Genomic DNA, 22,853 nt, shown 5'->3' with positions numbered 1-22,853 from the left:
GAGGACATCCAACCCTCCTTCCAGTGATCAGGTGCTGTGTCTAACCATGGCGGACTATTCACAGAGTTAACTCACAAAAGGCTGCTGGACCAGACAACGTCCTTGGAAGATGCTCAGGGAATGTGCAGACCAGCTAGCAAATGTATGGAGTTCAAAAATAAATGTGGCATGTGGGCCGTAAACACATAGAGAAAAAATTCTAAAATACTTTTTATTTTTTGCTTAAATGCTCAAATCTGAGAGTGTATAAAAAAAAAAAACACTGTATGATAGCAGGAAACAAGCTAACATTTATTGTATGTGACAGAATGCAGACACTGGGTGTCTGGATGTGGTTTACCTCAGTCTTTTGTCTGTTGCTGGTAAGTCAGTAATCCTCAGAACAATTTTTGGCATTCATTCTTTCGCTTTCTCTTTTTTTTCTCCTACTGTTGGTATCAGGAAAGAAATCAGTTTGCCCATCAGACAGAGTTATCTCCAGGTCACCATTATTACATTTTATAAGAAAGTTACAAGGGAGAGGAGTTTATTTGGCCTGTCGAGCTCCACATCTTGTAAGTACTTCTTTGTATAATATTTATATATAGAATTATAAATGTAATGCAATTTATACAAAATACTTAACAATTAACAAATACTCATAGGTCTCATATGAGTACAATGAAAAAAAGTTAACAACGGCTATTCTTAAAAATATGTAATAAATCTGTCACAATTAATATTTTAGCAATGTGAATAAACCAGGCAACAGCAGGTTTGATTTGTTTATTTACGGCAATGCTAAAATATTAGGTTTGACAGAGTCATAAATTTTTTTTTATTTTAGCCAGTGTCTTTTTTTCAGCATGTTTAGCCACGCAGAGCCAGGACAGAATTACTTAATAGTGATTTTTCAATAATTGTCTACATTTTGTCTATTGCAAATTGTGGTGTTTATTAGGATGTTAATCTTATCTAGGTTACTGTAATAAAATATGTTAAAATACATACGTCTATGGTTAAAATTGTGCAACACAACTGCACAATAAAAAGTGCCTAACACAATTAGTCATTTATTTAGTATTCAATAAATACTTCGATTATAACTGACATATTTGAATTTTTACTCACAGATTTTTATTCTGTACGGACTGTGCAGTCAATGAACCAGTTATAGCAAAATCTTCAGCAGAATCTTCAAACAGTAAGAAATTTCTGTTTCATATTTAAATTAAAGGAAAGGTCAGTGTCATTGAACGTCTCCAAATGAGGATCATAGTGGCTGCAGGTTGAGCAGGTCATCCATCACAACGAAGCCCCGTCCACATGAGAACATTATCGTCTAAAATGAAAAGGATTTTTTACAAATACAAACGAAATAGGCATGTGGACCGTATGTGGCCGTAATGTCCTGATCAATCATACATAATTGGCTTCAGCTTGGATTGATCAGGACTCCCTAATCAGGTTCTTGAGCCCCGGCTATGTGTGCCTAGCTGCCACTGGGCATCACATACATGTTTGTGGTTGTAGTTCAGTATATGCAGAACCTCATAAAGCAACTCCAAGAAATCCTCTTTACGGTGCACATTTCTAATGGAAAGACAAGGCTGAAGGCCAACAATGTGTTTAACTCACTCCGGAGGAGAACTAAATGTTAAGCAAGGAGACCACTTTGGGTGAGACGGAGGAGTTACAGCGCCACTTATAGGTGTGGAGGGCGTTAAAACAACGTTCTCTGCATCTCCATGTGGGTGACAACATTTCAGAAACCGAAAAACCAAACGTGTTTTCATGTGGACGGGACCTGAGACTCATTTACTTTTAGTCACATTTGTTAAAATAAGAAATCGCCTTTCAGAACTCTCGTTGCCTCCCAGACTCCCAGATTTTTTACTTGGTATGTCTTGTCTTCTACAGTGGCGGAGGCAGTAAAAGATACGAGTGATCTAAGAATTGTACTCCTCGGAACAAAAGGAGTAGGAAAAAGTACATCTGGCAATACCATACTTGGAAGAAATGACTTTGGTTCTCAGTCCCGTGGAGCACCAAAGTGTACAGAGGCCAGGGGTATGGTTGGCAAAAGGAGGGTTCGTGTGATCGACACCCCCGACTTGTTGAAGGAGGTGCCCAGAGAAGTCGACACTGTCATCTCCTTGTCTTCTCCTGGACCACATTTGTTTCTGCTCGTCCTTCATCCAAAGAAAATGAAAGAGAATCTGGACGAAGTACTCGCCACAATTCGTGAGGCTTTTGGAGCCAAAGCAGTGGATTTCACAATTGTGCTTTTCACCCATGGCGATCAAGAGGAGGAGGCCAGCTTTCTTGCATCTCACAAAGCGAGCAAACATTTACCCATGCCACTCAGAAAGAGACACCACATGTTTAATAATGAAAACAGGGGAGACCGCGACCAGGTTAGAGATCTTATGGCAAAAATTGAAGGCATGGTCCAGGAAAAGGGAGGCTTCTACAACATTCCAACGACTGTACCACTTGTCAAACCGAGGGCTCAAGACACGAGAAGGGAAAATCCTGACTCAAAAACAATGAAGTCTGGACGCTTCTCAGAAATACTAAGCAAATGTAGGTATCATGTAAATTATGTAAATCAGTTTTGGCGACATAATGAAGTATGACGATATTAAGCTGCATGGACTTCAACAGACATTCATTGCGTTTTGCCAATAAGCTAAAACTAATCCCTCTGTAACTGAGAAGAAAATACAGAAAACAACGTGTGAAGAGGCGTAACTCTTGTTTAAGACGAAAGCATTAGCAGAGTTCAGATTCAGTGACTCAGCAGTTTCCCCTCCATCGATCATGTTATTTAAGCTGGAACAGGTCTGGGCGTTGCATGACCGACCAACAAAAACCTGGCACGACATTGAAACTATTTTAAGGGTGCATTTCCCAGTCAAAAACAACTGGCTGGGGGGAAATGTGCCGTAAATCGGCGTAGAGGGACAGTCCCCCCCTGGAGCTAGTCAGGTTTAAGTGTCTTGCTCAGGGACACAATGGTAGTAAGTGGGATTTGAACCTGGATCTTCTGGTTCATAGGCGAGTGTGTTAGCCACTAGGCTACTACTACTCTAGACTACACTTGGAGCAGCTTTGCTAGCTAGGAATGGCCCAATCATGAATTTATATCTAACCAACAAACGCTACTGGAATTCATTCTAATGGCGGTGTTTCTGTTTACAGGGACTGACACAGAAAAACGGTCAACAAGTAAGTCTTGAGCTAACATGCATTTCTAACGCATTTAATGCAATGTCTGAACCGACCACATGTGAAAGAATTTTGCAAATGGACTCTTTTTATCTTGATGCAGAGGACTGTGTGAGGGTAGTCCTGATTGGGAAGACCGGTGTTGGAAAAAGCACAACTGGAAACACCATTCTTGGAAGAGCAACTTTCCATTCTTCTGTTGTAATGTCCTCGGTTACCAAAAAATGTGAGAAAAGCTTCTCAAACATTGGCTCAAGAGTGGTCTGCGTGATCGACACCCCAGGGCTGTTTGATACAACCATCCCAAATGAGCAAATCAAGAAGGAGATTGGAAATTGCATCGCGCTGTCATCACCTGGGCCGCACGTCTTCTTGCTGCTGATGGCTATAGGGCGATTCACAAAAGAAGAGAGCGACACACTGCTGATGCTTCAAGACATATTTGGGGAGCGAGCCAAAGCATACACTATCATTGGTTTTACCAGAGGAGAGGAACTGCGAGACGAGAGAAGAAGTGTTGAAGAGTACATTCGTAATGGCCATCCTCAAGTGAGGGAACTCATTCAGGACTGCGGCGGCCGGTATCACTTGTTCTGCAACAAAGACAAGAGCGCCGAAAGTCAGGCCATGGGATTCCTGCAGAAGATAGACAAGATGGTCCAAGCTAATGGAGGAAGCTACTACACCAGCAGCATGTTTCTGGACACAGAGAAAGAAATCCAGGCCAAGGAAATGAAGCTCATAAAGGAGAAAATGGCAGACCTGGAAAAGAAGTACGAACAAGCTCTCCAACGAATAGAAGAGGGCATTGAACGCACACATGAGAAAATCACCATCAAAGATCATCAATTTGTGACTGAGGTTTCCAAAATAAGTCAGACGATTGAATGTAATCTTTCTGTTAAGCGTGACATTTATAATTTCCCGCATGTGAAAAATGAGCCCGAGGAAGAAACTCCGGAGATGGCAGCGACAGAAGACAATGAACAGCTCAATATGGAGGAAGGTTATCAAAAGAAGGTGAAGGAACTACAAGACAAACTAGCGTTAGAGCTGCAGGAAACCTATGAGAAGATCAGGAGCCAGGCTGAACAGGATCAGGCTGTTGAAACAGCAGAAAAAGTTAATACCAAACGGTCATGTGCAATATTATAATATTACAGTTCATAAGAAAAAAAAGACAAATAACGTTAGGGTGGTGGATGAGAACCAGAGGAGACATTTGGGATAAAATGAGTGTTGGGCATATATTAAGTTTAAGTTTGCATTAAATGTTCTTCTTAGGTCAAATGATGTCATACAGATTTGCATGTTTTTGCCACTGTAACACTTAAGAAAAGGTTATGTGATTCTGACTATGTCTTCACTATGGGCCGTGGTGGCCTAGCAGTTAAGGAAGTGGCCCCGTAATCAGAAGGTTCGAATCCTGGTCCGCCAAGGTGCCACCGAGAAAGCTTTTTATTGAGAACTTTAGGAAGGCATAAGAAGCACAGCGCAGAACGAGATATGACAAGAGCAAGCTTGCAGCATAACAGGAAACCTCTGTGGGGTGTGGTGAGCAAGACTGATTCTGGGAACTGAGAGGCACGCAGCTCTCCGTGAAACGAGCCAAAAACAAGGTCCAAGTAGACCAAGGGTGGGGGTGAAACCAGACGGGGGGGTTATAAAAAGGAAACACACACTTGCAGTTTGAGCTATCGTGATCATTCTGTGCAATAAAGGAATTATTGTGATAACTCTAAAGTGATAATGTGAAGTGATTATCATTGTGATACACAGCAGCACAGCACACGGTGACACAGTGAAATGTGTCCTCTGCTTTTAACCATCACCCTTGGTGAGCAGTGGGCAGCCATGACAGGCGCCCGGGGAGCAGTGTGTGGGGACGGTGCTTGGCTCGGTGGCACCTCAGTGGCACCTTGGCGGATCGGGAACCTTCTGATTACGGGGCCACTTCCTTAACCACTAGGCCGCCACTGCCACACTCTGTCTCTCCAGTGATTATTTCTTCCTTATCAACAGACCCGGTTGGCGAAGGTGTACCCCAACAGTATATATTAAGTCTGCATTAAATGTTCTTATGAATTATTTCTTCTTAAGCCAAAGGATGAGTTGCACAGATTTGCATGTTTTACCATTGTAACGCTTAAGAAAAGGTTTTTTGATTTTGAAGGGACTTCTGTGAACTGAGAAAAGATGATCATGTAGATCAAACTTTATTTTGCTCATGTATCTTTAAAGATCACCCGTTTGATGTTATGTAATGAATATGTAAGCAACTGCAAGCACTCTTTAAGTAATTAAACGTTTCAATCAATAAGAGCTGTACATGTGCTTTTTTACTTTTGGTGTAATTCACAGCTTTCCCCCTTTTTTAAGCATTACGTTGTTTTAGTATACAGTCAGGTCTATAAATATTGGGACATCGACACAATGTTAACATGTTTGGCTCTATACACCACCACAATGGATATCAAATGAAACGAACAAGATGTGCTTTAACTGCAGACTGTCAGATTTTATTTGAGGGTATTTCCAAATCAGGTGAACGGTGCAGGAATTACAACAGTTTGCATATGTGCCTCCCACTTGTTAAGGGACCAAAAGTAATGGGACAGAATAAGAACCATAAATCAAACTTATACATTTCAATACTTGGTTGCAAATCCTTTGCAGTCAATTACAGCCTGAAGTCTGGAACACATAGACATCACCAGACGTTGGGTTTCATCCCTGGTGATGCTCTGCCAGGCCTCTACTGCAACAGTCTTCAGTTCCTGCTTGTTCCTGGGGCATTTTCCCTTCAGTTTTGTCTTCAGCAAGTGAAATGCATGCTCAATCGGATTCAGGTCAGGTGATTGACTTGGCCATTGCAAAACAGTCCACTTCTTTCTCTTTGGTTGCTTTTGCAGTATGCTTTGGGTCATGGTCCATCTGCACTGTGAAGCGCCGTCCAATGAGTTCTGAGGCATTTGGCTGAATGTGAGCAGATAATATTGCCCGAAACACTTCAGAATTCATCGCACTGTTTTTGTCAGCATTCACATCATCAATAAATACAAGAGAACCAGTTCCACTGGCTGCATATATGCCCACGCCATGACATTTCCACCACCGTGCTTCACTGATGAGGTGGTATGCTTAGGATCATGAACAGTTCCTTTCCGTCTCCATACTCTTCTCTTCCCATCACTCTGGTACAAGTTGATCTTGGTCTCATCTGTCCATAGGATGTTGTTCCAGAACTGCGAAGGCTTTTTTAGATGTTGTTTGGTAAACTCTAATCTGGCCTTCCTGTTTTGGGGGCTCACTAATGGTTTACATCTTGTGGTGAACCCTCTGTATTCACACTGGTGTCTTCTCTTGATTGTTGACTTTGACACAGATATGCCTACCTCCTGGAGAGTGTTCTTGATCTGGACAACTGTTGTGAAGGGTGTTTTCTTCACCAGGGAAAGGAATCTTCGGTCATCCACCACAGTTGTTTTCCGTGGTTTTCCGGGTCTTTTGGTGTTGCTGAGCTCACCGGTGCGTTCCTTCTTTTTGAGAATGTTCCAAACTGTTGTTTTGGCCACGCCTAATGTTTTTGCTATCTCTCTGATATGTTTCTTTTGTTTTTTCAGCCTAATGATGGCTTGCTTCACTGATAGTGACAGCTCTTTGGATCTCATCTTGACAGTTGACAGCAACAGATTCCAAATGCAAATAGCACACTTGAAATGAACTCTGGACCTTTTATCTGCTCATTGTAATTGGTAAAATGAGGGAATAACACACACCTGGCTATGGAACAGCTGAGAAGCCAATTGTCCCATTACTTTTGCACATATGCAAACTGTTGTAATTCCTGCACCGTTCACCTGGTTTGGATGTAAATACCCTCAAAAAAAAACTGACAGTCTGCAGTTAAAGCACATGTTGTTCGTTTCATTCATCGTTTTGATATCCATTGTGGTGGTGTATAGAGCCAAAAATGTTAACATTGTGTCGATGTCCCAATATTTATGGACCTGACTGTAAGCTCATAACAGTTTAACCAAAAACCTCATGCATTCTAATAACTGACTTGTTTTTAATCCATAAAAGATTGGTACAATTATATAGTTGTATACAATATATTTGATTAACATTTTTAAGGGATTGAAATAATTATTACCATAATACTACTTTATATTGGTCATATTAGTTACCTTATACTTTAGGAAGGTAACCAAAGAAAAACAATTACTTGCAAGGAGTAACATACCTTTTTTTTATAATTTCCATTTGGAGCACATTTTTTATTTAATGATGAATAAAATAATTGGTATGCTCCACCTTGCTTAGAGAAGTTCTATCCACAGTTTTTCATTTTTTGAAGTGGATTAGTTTACGTTCGCTTGCACTCTACTTTTTTTCACAGCATTCTGCAGCATTTTTTGCAGCCACCACTTCCTCATGCTTCATGACATGGCCACCTTGTTTGTGAAAGCATTTACCAGAACTTTCAGCCCTGACAAATATTCATTTCAGGGAATCATTATGAATATTAACCTGTTTACACTCCAAAGTGGTTCGATCCGGTTTATTAACAATGGTGTGTTTATATAATTCATTCCGCAGCCATTTGAGATATGTGACAAAGTCGGATCTGCAAGAAACTCCTGAGATTTCGATCAGCCAGTTCTCATGATGGCTCTCTTCTCCAATCAAGTGTATGTGTGGGTCTCCTTATAAGGAGGTTTCATGGCACAAGAGTACACTGCACAGAAAAAAAAAATATTGATGAATAAAAAAATAATTCAGGAACAGTACAAAATGGGACCATGCAGAGGAAATTAAACTAAACATGAAAAATTAAACAGATGAGTCTTTGAGTTTGGCGAAAGAATGAATGTAACACATAAGAAACATGATGATAAACAGTAAGTAAAGTAAACAGTACATTTAATTATCCGGTTATACTATTTTACAAGCCACAGTGAATAAGTACTTTTTTGAAACTTTAAAAACTACTTTGTAATATCATCATTACCCACACTGACACGAAACTTCCCCTCCCACCCGGGTTTCAAAGAACACACCTCCTCACATGACAAGAAAATAGTTGTACGTGCACTTTATATATATACGCATGTCTAGGTGTCTGCTGCAGGAGGAAAATGGCTCATGCATTTCTGAGAAATGAAGGTTCCTTCACTTGCTCGATCTGTCTGGATTTTCTCACGGTGCCGGTGACAATTCCCTGTGGGCACAATTACTGCATTAGCTGCATTGCGGGATTCTGGAACGTGGAAGATGATAAAGGCATTTACAGCTGCCCCCAGTGTAGAGCCACTTTCACTCCCAGACCCGCACTCAACAAAAATCCCCTGCTTGCTGAGATGATGGAGGAACTAAAGAAGCCGGAATTCCGAACTGCTTGTCTAAACCAGGGACAAAAACCAGGGACAGCACTTCAGGGGAGGGGCTGCTCCCAACATGGGAAAAGCCTGGAGACGTTTTGTCAGACTGATCAGCAGCTCATCTGTTATCTGTGCGTAATAGAAGAGCACAGAGGCCATCAATTAATGTCGATTGCAGCAGAAAGGAAGGAGAAACAGGTAAAGTGCATCATACACTACATTTACATTTAAATTTAAGGCATTTGGCAGACGCCTTAAATGCGACTTACAACGTGCTTTCATGTTACCATCAATGAAATGATAATACAGTGAAAATAAAATCTATTACTGTAACAGATTTTAATTTTTTTTTTGTGTAGATGAAATGCTTTCAGACTGAATGTCCAAATTAAAATTAAGACAAAATTAATATTTTGAACAAATGATAGCAATGAACCTAATCCTAGGGATGCAAGTGAGCAAGGAAATGTCCTGTTGGGTCCACATTTCTGTTGTATAAATCTAGCAAAGGCCAGTCCCGATTGTGGATCGGCTTCCCTGCCATGACACCATCCAATCAAGTAAAGTGAGGTGATTGTCACTTGTGATACACAGCAGCACAGAACACAGCACACAGAAGCATAATGGGGTGGGGCTTTTGGTGCAATCAGCAAACATGAGATCTAGAACTGAGGATCATAATATTGGATGGTTTAGAATTCATTTTTGCATTTCAAGTAAGTCAATGCATTCTAATTGTAATTTGAAATCCGCCTATTTAATCCGCCTATTTGACTGACATGAATACATTCACATTTACAGCATTTACCAGACGTCCTTATCTGGTAGCGACTTACAATCAGTAGTTACAGGGACAGTCCCCCCCTGGAGACACTCAGGGTTAAGTGCCTTGCTCAGGGACACAATGGTAGTAAGTGGTATTTGAACCTGGGTCTTCTGGTTCATAGGCAAGTGTGTTACCCACTAGGCTACTTCCAATAATCATTTGCCCCTGTTTAGGAGGATGTGCTACTAGATGGGTAGAACATAAATAAATGAGCTACGGATATGTGAGTAGATTGGTTGTTATACTAAATGTTCACTGAAACTTTTAACAGACGTACTTAAGAAACACGCAGAAGAAATCTTCAGAGACACTCCAGGTGAGAGAGAAGGAGCTGCAGGAGCTGAGAGATGCTGTGGAGACTCTCAAGGTGAGGCGAGGAGAAGAGACATTTCAGGACAGTGAGGAGCCCAGTGTTTGGACAATTTCCAGTCCCACCGAGGCGACACACTGTGGGGACCAGGCTGCTGTCTGGGGTGAGGGTCTGGTGCTTCAAATGGACCCCGTCCTCTCTCTGTGTCTCCTAACAGCGCTCTGCACAGGCAGCAGTGGAGGACAGTGAGAATATCTTTACTCAGATGATCCGCTCCATTGAGAAAAGATGCTCTGAGGTGTGTAAGATGATCAGAGATCAGGAGAAGGCTGAACTGAGTCGGGCTGAAGGACACCTGGTGCGACTGGAGCAGGAGATAATTGATCTGAGGAGGAGAGACGCTGAGCTCGAGCAGCTTTCACACACAGAGGATCACATCCATTTCCTTGAGGTAACATCTGAGAAAGAGGACTTTTACAATCAATCTGTGTTTTAGAGCTCAAGAAAACCTTTGTTGTTTTGTTTTTTAGAAGTTCAAGTCTCTCGGTGACCTTGATGGGTTTGAAAACTCAACTAGTCACCATTCTACCCATCAGAATGTCTCTTTCGAAGCTGTAAACCAATCTGTTGCTGCTCTGAAAAAACAACTGGAAGACTTATATGAACTAGAACTACTCAAGATATCCAAAGAAGGTTTGCAGAAACATTAATTAATAAAAAAAATCTGTCAAATTAGCTCTTTTTATTACTGATTGAATCAATTAATTAATCATTAGTTTGTCATTGTCATTTGTATACTTCATATATAACTGGTTTTATATTCAGTCCTGCTTGGTGTAGTGACATTTGTAGTGCCCCCTAGGGGTCATGTTGTAGATAAAAATTAGGTGAGGTGGTAGCAAAAACAATAAATGAGGTGGAAGGAGCTTGGAGTGCACGTGCAAAATACCATCCCAATACACTGCTCCATGGGTGCCTGTCATGGCCCACTGCTCACCTCTGGTGATGGTTAAAAGCAGAGGACACGTTTCATCACAAAGATTCTTAATTAGCATAGTGACCATATAACACAAAATAGCTACAATGGCGTCGGCATCAGAATGCATTATCAACATGCTGTTTAAGATCTAATTCCTCGTGTTTCATACCCAGGAGGTCTCAATTTTTTTCCACCATGTCACTTTTTTCTACCACTTTTCAACCTAAATTTTTTCAACCTACATGACTCCCAGGGGGCTCCTTAGCTTTTGACCTATGTTAATGAAAGAAATACAAATATCAATAATTAAATTTTGTTCTCTTCTCTCTGTCTCCACAGTGAGTCAATCCCAACTGGTTCTGTCTTCTGAATCCAATGTCAAAACACGGATTTTACAACGTGAGTTGTATATGTACACACACATGCACTAATGGTACCCGTAATAAGAAGGTTGCCGGTTCGAATCCCGATCCGCCAAGGTGCCACTGAGGTGCCACTGAGCAAGGCACCGTCCCCACACACTGCTCCCCGGGCGCCTGTCATGGCTGCCCACTGCTCACTCAGGGTGATGGGTTAAATACAGAGGACAAATTTCACTGTGTGCACCATGTGCTGTGCTGCTGTGTAGCACTTTCACTACCTATTAACAATGTATTACATGTATTTTGCATTATACATTTTGTGTGAAACATTTCTTACAAAAGGATTTATGAGCAACATTTACAAAAACAAAAAAATATTTAGAATGATTTCATAGTCGTCTGTAACAGACATGAATCGAGGACCATTAAATTCACATTGTAAAAAAAAAAACATTGTAAAAAATTCTGCGATGCATTTTTAAGTTCTCTCAAATTCACACCAATGCCACAACTACATGGTTGTAAAGCTGAGAACTTAAGTACAGTAGGTACAGAAAGTATTCAGATCCCCTTAAATTTAGCACTCTTGGTTTTTTTTGCAGCCATTTACTAAAATCATTTAAGTTCATTTTGTTCCCTCATTAATATACACACAGCACCCCATACTGACAGAAAAACACAGAATTGTTGACAATTTTGCAGATTTATTAACAAGAAAAACTGAAATATCACACGGCTCTAAGTATTCAGACCCTTTGCTGTGACACTCATATATTTAACTCAGGTGCTGTTCATTTTTTCTGATCATCCTTGAGATGATAATGTATAAGGTTCATTTAAGACCTTACAGGTCACAATACATGTCAGAGCAAATGAGAATTATGAGGTCAAAGGAACTGTTTGTAGAGCTCAGAGACAGAATTGTGGCAAGGCACAGATCTGGCCAAGGTTACAAAAAAATCTCCGCTGCACTTAATGTTCCGAAGAGCACAGTGGCCTCCATAATCCTTCAATGGAAGACATTTGGGGCAACCAGAACCCTTCCTAGAGCTGTTGGGGGAGAAGAGCCTTGGTGAGAGAGGCAAAATCACTGCTGCCCTGCACCAGTTGGGGTTTTATGGTAGAGTGACCTGACGGAAGCCTCTCCTCAGTGCAAGACTCATGGAAGCCCACATGAAGTTTGCTAAAAGAAACACCTGAAGGACTCCAAGATGGTGAGAAATAAGATTCTCTGGTCTGATGAGACCAAGGAGGAATGGCAGAGGATCTTCCCATCCAGGTGTGAAAAACCTGTTGCATCTTTCCCAAAAAGACTGTATGGCTGAAGGGTCTCAATACTTAGGACCATGTGATATTTCAGATTTATTTCTTCACAAATCTGCAAAAATGTCAACAATTCTGTGTTTTTCTGTCAATATGGGGTGCTGCATGAAGAAAAAGTGAACTTAAATCATTTTAACAAATGGCTGTAATAAAACAGCTTGACCCTCTCCCCACAGTGTCAAATTATCCATTCTTCCCTTAACACTGGAATCATTCCATCATGTCTGAAAACTGCTTCATTTATTCCAATTCTCAAAAATTCTGGTGCAGATCCGACTAATCTTGAAAATCTTTGTCCAACATCAAACCTCCCATTTGTTAATTAGCATACTCCACTCACACCTTAATAATCAGAATTTGTATGGCCGATTCCAGCACCATACCACAGAAACAGCTTTTTGTTAAAAATCACCAATGACCTTCTAATGGCAGCTGATTGGGCAGTGGTGGCCTAGCGGTTAAGGAAGCGACCCCGTAATCAGAAGGTTGCCGGTTCGAATCCCGAGCCGCCAAGGTGCCACTGAGGTGCCACTGAGCAAAGCACCGTCCCCACACACTGCTCCCCGGGCGCTGGTCATGGCTGCCCACTGCTCACTCAGGGTGATGGGTTAAATGCAGAGGACAAATTTCACTGTGTGCACCATGTGCTGTGCTGCTGTGTATCACATGTGACAATCACTTCACTTTAAGATTCTGGTCGTCTCACAATTCTCATCCTTCTCTACCTTAGTGCGGCATTTGGCACCATCAGCCATTATAAGCAAAAAGGACACGCAACAATAGTGGCAGAAATGTTTGAGGGCAAATGAGCATTTTGATTGGCTGCGGTGATTGGCTGAATTTGCATTAATTGTTGTGAATTCCAGGAGGGACTGACTAATGACAAAGCTCTGTCACACGAGTTGTCGTTTCATGACATCTTGACAGATTTACAGTAAATTTAGACATAATTTTGTTTTATGTGTATCTTGCAGGGCTTGAAAAGGTACGAGCACGTCCAGGCAAGTACACATTAAAACTGGTGATATTTGACAGTAATCAAGAATTCAGTTTGGTTAAAAATAACACAATCTCAATCTCTTTTCGTAGAAGACGGTGTGAGGGTGGTCCTGATGGGGAAAAACGGGGTTGGAAAAAGTGCAACAGGAAACACCATTCTTGGAAAGGCAGCGTTTCAGTCTTCTACTGCAATGTTCTCAGTTACCAAGAAATGCAAGAAAGAGAGTGCGTATGTTGGTCCAAGGCTGGTGCATGTCATTGACACCCCAGGGCTTTTTGACACGGACCTTCCAAAAAAGGAAATCAGGAAAGAGCTCGGAAAATGTGTTGTCCTGTCGTCACCTGGGCCACACGTGCTTTTGTTGCTGGTGGCCATAGGGCGCTTCACAAAAGAAGAGCGTGAGACCATACTGATGCTTCAGGACATATTTGGGAGTAGGGTCAGAGACCACATTATCGTGGGTTTCACCAGAGGTGATTACCTGCAGGAAGAGGGCATCCGTATCGAAGACTACATTAGACGCGGCAGTCCTGAAGTGAGGGAACTGATTCAAGAATGTGGTGGTCGTTATCACGTGTTCTACAACAAAGACAAGAACGCAGACGTTCAGGCCAAGTCTCTGTTGCAGAAGATGGACAGGATGGTTGAAGAGAATGGTGGAAGCTACTTCACCTCCAACTTGTTTCTGGAAACAGAGAGAGAACTTCAGGCCAAGGAAAGGGTGCTGCTACAGCAGAAAATGGCAGAACTGCAAAACAAATATCAAGAAACCCTGCTAAGTATGGAGGAGGAAATGTGCATGGCAGACGATGTAGCAAATTCAAGGACCACACTTCCAAATAGACGTCAAATCAAGAATAAATGCAATGACAAGGACTCACAACAACGTCCGGAAGAAAACTGTCAGAAGAAGACGAAGCAGATGAAAGAAAAGCTGGATTTAGAGCTGAGAGAAACTTGTGAAGAAATAAGAGGTCAAGCAGAAGATGATGAGGCCCATGATGCATTAAAACTGATGGATGATGATACAGCGGAAAGAGTCGAGAAACGTTGCTCAATATTATGAGTTTGTTTTTAATCCCCATGGTTCACAGCATGTGGTGCAAATAAGTAAAGCGCAAAGCCAGAGCACCCCAAAAAGTCAGGATCGTGACACTATGAGAAGATCAGGAGTCAAATGGTAATCAAAGTTCAAAAGACAAATCAATTAACATTGGCAAAAAGATTATAATGATGGATGAGAACCAGATGGGACATTTTGGGGGTAAAAAGGACATATGTGCTTCTCTTGTAGAGTTTGCCAATGTATTAAGCCTGCATTAAATGTTGTAATGTTCTTATGAATTTTTTTCTTCTTAAGGCAAATAATGAGTCACACAGATCTGCATGTTTTTCCATTGTACTACTATTCTATTACATTTGTACCACTTTTCTTCAGTAAAGACAAGTTTATGTGATTTTGTCAGCAACACGTGGACCACCTTTAGCAATTGTAAGCACCCTTTAATTAAAAAATTTTAGCATTTTTCTTTTGGCTTTTTGGTGTAAAACAAAAGGATGGGAACATAATTGCACCTGATTTATTTATTCTGACATTTTTTACAATACATCATGCGTTGCATTTTAGTCTGGCTCAGGTAGGGGCGAGCGCACGCAAACATGAAATTCTGGTCAATAGTTATCACAGTGTGGAGAAAGTTCCTGTGGAAACCTCTCATGCAGTGGTGTGAAGATACTTTCAACATATCATCAACTTGAACCATTCTCACTATAGATTTATGCCACAGGACATGGCTCACATATCTGGTGAGTTTGTTGATGGCGCTCATGCAAGCTTCTAAACAGTGCCAGAGAGATGAAGCTTTTATGATCCCTCATTCTCACAAGCTGGTAGATCACATGATAAAGATGCATGGAGAACAAAGACCAAGCAGATACCATCTGGTCTGCAGGAGTCAATAGAAAGTCAGTGACGTGCAAGTTTAATAATTACAATTATTCTGAATTATTGTTATCTTTTTGAGTTCTCATCCCATTTTGATCCCAAGAAACCCTGAGGGCTTCATTCCCTGTTTCCACTTACAATCATTAAATACATTCTGCACAGGCAATATTGCATCTGAAAAGTGAATCTACGTTCAGCGGGAATCGAACGACCTGGTCATCGTTTCGCCCTGATCCAGTTGTTATCTGCGTGGCTTTTTAAATGTTCTCCTCCTGTTCATCTGAATTTCTGAACTCATTAATCATTGACAGGAGGACAGCACTTCCTTCCAGGACATTATCATTTGGCAGATGGGGATTATATGGCACTGCTTTACCATCCTTTCTCCTTCCCGGGGGCCTTGGTTCCTCTCAAGATCTCTTGCTGTTTTTCTGTGGCTGCTCACTGGGGGCTTTGAGCTACTGTTCTAATGTCAGGTGCTTTGTGCAAATGAAATGTGGTGGATAGAATTGAATTATAGTGGCCTGAAGGACAGCTTCAGACAGGTTCTCCAAGGGGAAGTATCTAATCTGCATCTCCATATGCTCCATAAGTTCTCCATATGCTTTTGTAGAACTTAGAGAGAAGTTCCATACATATTTTGGAAGCCAAAGATTAAAACTGTCCATTTCTAAAAAAAAAAATTGAGACATTGTGTCCACTTTCAAATAAATTCATTTAATTCATAAAAGGAGGACATCCCTGTGGTCACCAGGGGGTGGATTATTATAAAAAGACAGAAGGTCATGACTGGCTGAGAAGAAACCCTGCTTTGTGGAACCATAGACCTCCTCAGACCATAATTCTTTCTGAACGAGTATAAAACAGTCCTCTTTGAATTGTAAAGGAATTTCTGACCAGGGGAGGAATTATTGTACGTAATTATTCTACATTTGCATCATACATGCATTCAGCGGTCTTGTCCATGCTGTAGAGTACAGGTGACCCACGCCTAATAAGATCATTTTACTGGCCAGTTTTGGCAGTTGGACAGAAGTCACACAGCATGCAGCTCTCGGTAAATATGGTTTATTTGCATTAACTATCTACACAGCATCACAGGACACATATCATACAATTTACTGCCCATAAAACAGCCATTTTCTCAAAAAAAAAAAAAAAAGAGAGAAATTGATGTTTTCTGCAATTCAGACGGTTTATATCAGCCGTTTTAGATTCTGCTCTTCATGGCATGACAATAAACGGCAAAAAACGATTTCTTACAGTTTACTTCAGTCACAAGTACTGCAGACGTGCAGAAATTCGTGATGTGGTAGACCTGTATTTGTTAAGCCACTTTTCATCATTTCGTGTTTTGCTACATGAAAGAACGTTGTGTACGGTGGCTGGTGCCGCACGCACACGCAGCGCCGCTCGAGGAGCATGAAGTCAAGTTCACACAGTCACGCCGTGCCTTCAACAATGCAGGGAAGACTCCAGTGGCAGTATTTTCTACTGACCGTCGTCTTCACCGCCACATCTTACACACTCTTCAACTTCTGCACAGGGGAGTTTGAGGATCTTCCAGACAGAAGAGCACGTGGCTCCCGCCAAGAGGACGTGCTGCCTGCGGGCATTCCTGAGGTGGTCAGGGGGAAACCAAGAGGATGGTTTGGCGTCAGGCCGAGGGTGAGAGGGCGCAGCGGGGAGCGGACTCAGAAGGAGATCATGTGTGCGCTGAAGAAGCAGGTCCCTCTCAGCGTCGTGAAGCTGGGAGATGGGCCGTTTTCAGGGGAAGAGTGGGAGAGGAGCTTTCCCTCAAAAAGCCTGGAAGAAAGCCTGGGTCCTCTGAGGAGCTGCGCCGTCGTCACGTCTGCAGGAGCTTTACTCAACTCAGGACTGGGACCGGAGATTGGTAAGATGGGCAGGATGAAGATGAATCAAATGCACACAATAAAAAATAATATATATAATAATATAATATAATGGTGTCACTTTAGGTGTAATGGTAGCATGACAGTGACATTCTGAGATTACATCCGTAAACCACATGATGGAGCGGAAGAGTCCGAAATTGTCCATTCATAAAAAATATGACCGTTTATCTAATGCTGTATGTAAACCTCAGAATTTCAAAAGAGCTGATTTAAATAACAACATGGAAAGATGGTTCTGGAAGGCGGTTATCAGAGAGCATTGTTCCACGTTCTGGTTAATGTGTAGCGGCTCTGCGAGGACACGATCAGCCCGGCGCCTGATAAGGAATCAGGGTTTAACATGTAGTGGCCACTCCAGCTGCTAATGACTTAACCCTGAACCTCGAAATGTGGACTTCATACGTGGAAGTGGACATGATGACCAGGACTTTAAAGCCTGTGAACTTCACAATTCCAGGTTCTTGAAGCCCACAATTAGTGAAGTAAAGTGATTGTTTCTTGTGATACACAGCAGCACAGCACACAGTGAAATTTGTCCTCTGCATTTAACCCATCACCCTAAGTGAGCAGTGGGCACTATGACAGGCGCCCGGGGAGCAGTGTGTGGGGACAGTGCTTTGCTCAGTGGCACTTTGGCAGATCACGGGGCCGCTTCCTTAACTGCTAGGCCACCACCAATTAAGATCAGTACTTTTATTTTTTATGATTGCTTCAATATTATTGCAATATTAATGGCAGGGAACAGTGGTGTATACTGACAGATACAGACAGGAAATACAAGGATCTTGCACATCTAAATTATCACAGGTGATAAGTGGGCTTCAAGAAACTGGAAATGTTGAACTCGTGAACCTGTGGGCCTCAAAACCTGGAATTGTGGGCATCATGGACCTGGAAAAGTTCTTGAAGTCCCCACTTCCAGGTTGTAAAAGTTCACATTTCCTGGTCCATGAAGTCCAGGCTTCCAGGATCTTGAAGTCCATCATTTGATTCAGGGATGCATCATCAGCAGAGGCAAGATGACGCATGATATATTTCACTGCAAAATCCGAAACAGCTTTTAATTTTTGGTTACAATGTGTTAATTATTAAAGCCACTGACCTGGAATTAATGTTAAATTTTTTTTTCTTTCTTTCTTGAAAGACTCCCATGATGCTGTGCTTCGCTTTAACTCTGCAACAACGGATGGTTACAGTGTAGATGTGGGGAACAAGACCACTCTCCGCCTGGTAAACTCCAAGGTGGGATTCTCCCAAATACCTTGTCAGGTTTGGACGCCCCTACTCTCTGGCACTTTTGGAAACTAAGATGAAGCCATAAAGAAGAATCCTATAGAAACAAAATCATCATCATTGTCAGCCGCTTGAAAGTGTTCAGTATAAAACCTCCAGGACTGCTGGAGACTGTCCCCGCTGTCCAACTTAAGGTGGTGGAGAGAAGACAAAGAGTGTGAAATGCTGCCATCACAGCAAAAGCTCTCTGATTTTGAGACACACGAGGAGTACATAAGTACATAATAACATAAATTCAAAAAATGAAGAAAAAATGATTATAATGCAAGCGGTAAAATAATGCAAAATAATGAAGTGACATAACATCCAACCAGAACAAACAGGAAAACAGCAGGAAAAAAGGCCAATAAATGACAACAACTGTTTTACAGTAATGGCTGTGAGGTGTTTAGATGACAGGTCCTTGTCTTTTTCACTAATAGTGTGACCTAGAAACGTAACTGATTTGGAGGCAAAATGCAACTGAAATGCAAACCAAAACTAAGACAATAATCCTTTCTTCTTTTTTTTTCTCCTTTTCTTCTTCTAACACTGCATGGGCCGTGGTGGGCCAATTCAGGGGGGTCAGATGGAGAGAGAGAGCTGTAAATAAACAGATCTTAGACGTAAAACAAACAAAAAAATCAGTCCTGTCAGTCGAAGTCTCGTCAGTTGCATCACAACATGATTTTTACCTGTGAAAGAGTGAAACTGTCATGGGTTCAAGGAAACAAAAAGGGCACAGCGCAAGTCATAACCAAAACAATGTTGTCATCTCAATGCTACCATTTAAATCATGAAAAAAATACAGCATCATATTGGTCATCAAATGGTGTGGCAACACAATAAAACCCCACAATGGCAGTCCAATATAAATTCTCAGGATGTGTGGAATGTGTAGGGAGTGTGTGCGTGTATCAGTGTGCTTGGAATGTGTGTACGTCTTCGTATTCAGTCTGGAGCTCCACACGGCTTCACCTTATCAGTCCAGTTGGGGATATCCATGGTGGACATGTCCTACTCTGTGACCACGTCTCTCACCATAGGAGGTGCCAAATCCTCTTTGGAACCACTTGGAGTCGAACCAGGCTCCTCTGCTTTTTATTTTGGGGCATTCTCTCACCAATGTCCACTTTGGCCACAGCGGAAGTACACATCACACCGTTTCTTGCTCTGTTGGCGGGCCGTGCCGCGATGTGGAGTGGGGCTGCAACAGCATGAAGAATGCTGCAAAAGAATGAGTTGGGCCCTCTTGTCTTCCTTGACCCTTGCTTCGACCTGTCTGGCCTGGGCGTGGCACAGAACGTCAGCGAGACGCACTGAAGCATCAGCCCAGCATCTGTAATCCACGTTCCTCCCGCACATCATTCTGGTCAGCGGTTGCACAACCCGGCATGCAGGGCCGGGATGCCGAGCCATTTCGGTGGATGTCGGTGTGAACTCTCTGATGACATCATTCGCGGCTCTGGACAGGGCTCTGCATTAGGGAGGTGCTTAGAGGAGTTCAGGAGTCTGTACACATGCACAGGCCCACTTGGTCCATGGGGGACTAGTAAGCGGCGCCTGAACGAGTCTTGGGAGGAGAGAATGGGTCGGCTGCTCTGATGGTGGATTTCTCCTGTGGGATCGAAGCAGTGACGTCATCGTGCGGTGGTGTTTTTTGCTGCTCCGGTAGCGGTTGCTCCAGCAGGGGTCGCGATGATTTTTAGGGCGGAAGGGTGGAGCTTCAGATTCCGGTCGGCCTGCAGGTCCAAGAGTTCTGCAAAAGGGGGATTCAAAGGCACAGGAGCAGAGGCAAACAGTGCAGCCGTCGGGAAGTCTCCCTTCTTAAATAAAATAAAACAACCCACACACCCACAAGCAAAGTGCACATACAACAGTACAAAATTCATTTAAAATTGCACAGTTTAGGTGTATAATATATATTTTACCCCATCTTTCCACAAACTTCATTTTAAAACTTGTAAATGAAAAATATTTTCCCATATTCCCTTTAAAGCTGAATAAAGTGGAAACCTGCTGTAAATCGCTGTGCAGATGTCTAGACGGTAAAATCTACTGATAAGAGTTCAGTCCCAAAACAAAACGAGAGCGAGAGTGAGATTTGCAAACGCGTCGCACTAATGGCTCACAATTCTCCCGTTTTATGTTTTTTTTGGGCTAAAGTTGATGGTCAAACAACACGTGTCCAGGCCCATACATTTTTCCCTTCACAAACCTCACATGATATTTCATAGTCCTGCATCTACTGTGTTATTCTATAATGTAAAAAATTCAAGATCCATTATTGAGTAGGGGCGTCCAGACTTTTGACAGGCAGTGAATTTCGTGAAACGCCATATTTTCAGGAAATGATTAATTTAGTTCTGCTGCAATAAAGGTCGTAGTGAAGAGCTGGGACGCCTTCTCCAGTTCGCATCTTTACAAGACAGGAGTTCTGCTTGTGTGGGACCCAGCGCCTTACTCCAGAAACCTGACAGACGTGAGTACTGATTCTGGACAACTCTCCGGTCTGAAGTGCAGCACCGATCAGCCACAACTTTATGTCAAAAGAAGGAAAAGCAGCACAGTCCTCCCTGTAAGCTGGTGGAAGGAGTGTGTTGCTTTCAAGCCTTACCGAAACGTCCTTCATGGAAACAGTATTGGTGGTTTGGAATGGTTTGAGGAGCATCTGATGTGCAGACTTGTCTCCAGATGCCTTGCCAGGTCAAAGCTGCTCGTAATGGCTGATCGGTGTCGGCCAGCAGTGTAGCAGGACCTGTTTTTTGTGTTTTTTGTGTTGCACCCATTTCTTCCGTCTCCGTCGTAGTGGTACAAGAAGCCAGACTTTGACTTCTTCAAGGCCTACCAGAAATATCGGCAGCTCCATCCCGACCAGCCGTTTTACATTCTGAGCCCCTCCTATCACTGGAATCTCTGGGATTTGATTCAGGACAATACTGTTTTGAACCTGGTCTTCAACCCGCCTTCTACTGGAATGCAAGGTGGGTGGAAATCAGGTCACAGTTTTCAGGTGAACATTGTTATTTATGAGGATGAGGATATGAATGAAGAAATCACATACTGTTCAAATCTTTACTTCTACTTCACATCTTGGAATCGTGTAATACTTGAATCAGTTCTCCGGTACAAAAAAGAAGAACCAGAGAACAATAGATGAGAACTTCAGATTTGAACGAACATGTTCTGTTATAGAACATAGGTTCTATAATCGGTTCTATAATCGGTTCTATAGTTTGCAGGTATCTTTTACATATGACCATGATGGAGAAATGTACATTTTAATGGTGGATTACTAAAGGAGCTCAGATGAATGAGCTGCTTTTTTCTATTCTGGACCTCTTCTCCAAGGCATTGCCCTGATGATGAACCTCTGCGAGAAGGTGAACGTCTACGAGTTCCTGCCCTCACACAGGAAGACCAGCCTGTGCCACTACTACGAGAAGCACAAGGCCTACTGCATGTATGGAGGTTACCACCCACTTACCTTCGAAAAGAGCCTCATCAAGCGCCTCAACCAAGGCACCAGTGACGACGTCCTCACGTTGGGACGGGTCACGCTGAGTGGACTGTCGCAGATAACGTGTCCTTAACGTGTCCTTAATTCAAATTGTTGAGTCTCTGAACACCTTGTGCCCCCAGCCCGAGCTCCGCGGTTCTTAACATGATTAATATTAATGCACGAATGTGAAAACATCTGCATTTAGATGTATGTAATGTATGCTGTGTCGACATCCAGTCGAAAATAAGAAATTTCGTCGTTATTCCTGTGTCTCCCACTTCTTTAAAAAGCGGAAGCGCACTACATTTACATTTTACATTTACAGCATTTACCAGACGCCCTTATCCAGAGCGACTTACAGTCAGTAGTTACAGGGACAGTCCCCCCCTGGAGACACTCAGGGTTAAGTGTCTTGCTCAGGGACACAATGGTAGTAAGTGGGGTTTGAACCTGGTTCATAGGGATTTATTGAGAGTAAAGCTCTAGAACACCTAGTGAACTTCCTGCTCATTTTTTAGAATTTGGTCGTCTCCTTTGTTGCGTTAAAATGCTTTATAAATAAATGTGGTACGGTACTTTAAAATTGATGCTACTAAATAAGCTCATTTCCACAACTGAAAAGCTTGACTGTTGCTCATTTCCATTTTCCCCTCCCCTCAATTTTGGGAAATGCACTCTGTGCATTAAAAACACTGTGGCGTCATGGAGGCGGAAGCTGAGATCAAAATGAGCTGGATTTTTCTAGAATCAGGCCTTGGTGAGGCTCCGGGCTGGAATCATTTTTTTTTATATATATATATATATTAAAAAAAAAAAAAAACAGC

At 42.2% G+C, this 22,853-nt stretch overlaps 2 protein-coding genes across 2 annotated transcripts; both read left to right on the top strand.

Moving 5' to 3' along the window:
- Window positions 1-318: 318 nt before the first annotated feature.
- Window positions 319-14,851, top strand: LOC114771725 (uncharacterized). Its single transcript, XM_028965049.1, has 12 exons — window positions 319-554; window positions 1,113-1,183; window positions 1,900-2,565; window positions 3,184-3,210; window positions 3,314-4,351; window positions 8,488-8,792; window positions 9,692-9,787; window positions 9,948-10,181; window positions 10,261-10,423; window positions 11,049-11,108; window positions 13,369-13,395; window positions 13,484-14,851. Coding segments are annotated over exons 2-12 (3,594 nt in total). The 5' UTR covers window positions 319-554; window positions 1,113-1,182; the 3' UTR covers window positions 14,461-14,851.
- Window positions 14,852-16,761: 1,910 nt separating this feature from the next.
- LOC114771724 (beta-galactoside alpha-2,6-sialyltransferase 1-like) lies at window positions 16,762-22,120 on the top strand. The gene is made up of 5 exons (XM_028965048.1): window positions 16,762-17,233; window positions 18,400-18,497; window positions 20,908-21,009; window positions 21,337-21,511; window positions 21,879-22,120. Exons 1-5 carry the CDS (start codon window positions 16,762-16,764, stop codon window positions 22,118-22,120), a joined length of 1,089 nt encoding a protein of 362 aa, XP_028820881.1.
- The last annotated feature ends 733 nt before the right edge of the window (window positions 22,121-22,853 follow it).

The sequence above is a fragment of the Denticeps clupeoides genome, unplaced genomic scaffold, assembly GCF_900700375.1.
Source record: "Denticeps clupeoides unplaced genomic scaffold, fDenClu1.1, whole genome shotgun sequence".
Classification (NCBI taxonomy): Eukaryota; Metazoa; Chordata; class Actinopteri; order Clupeiformes; family Denticipitidae; genus Denticeps; species Denticeps clupeoides.
This window is presented reverse-complemented; position numbering and strand designations above follow the sequence as displayed.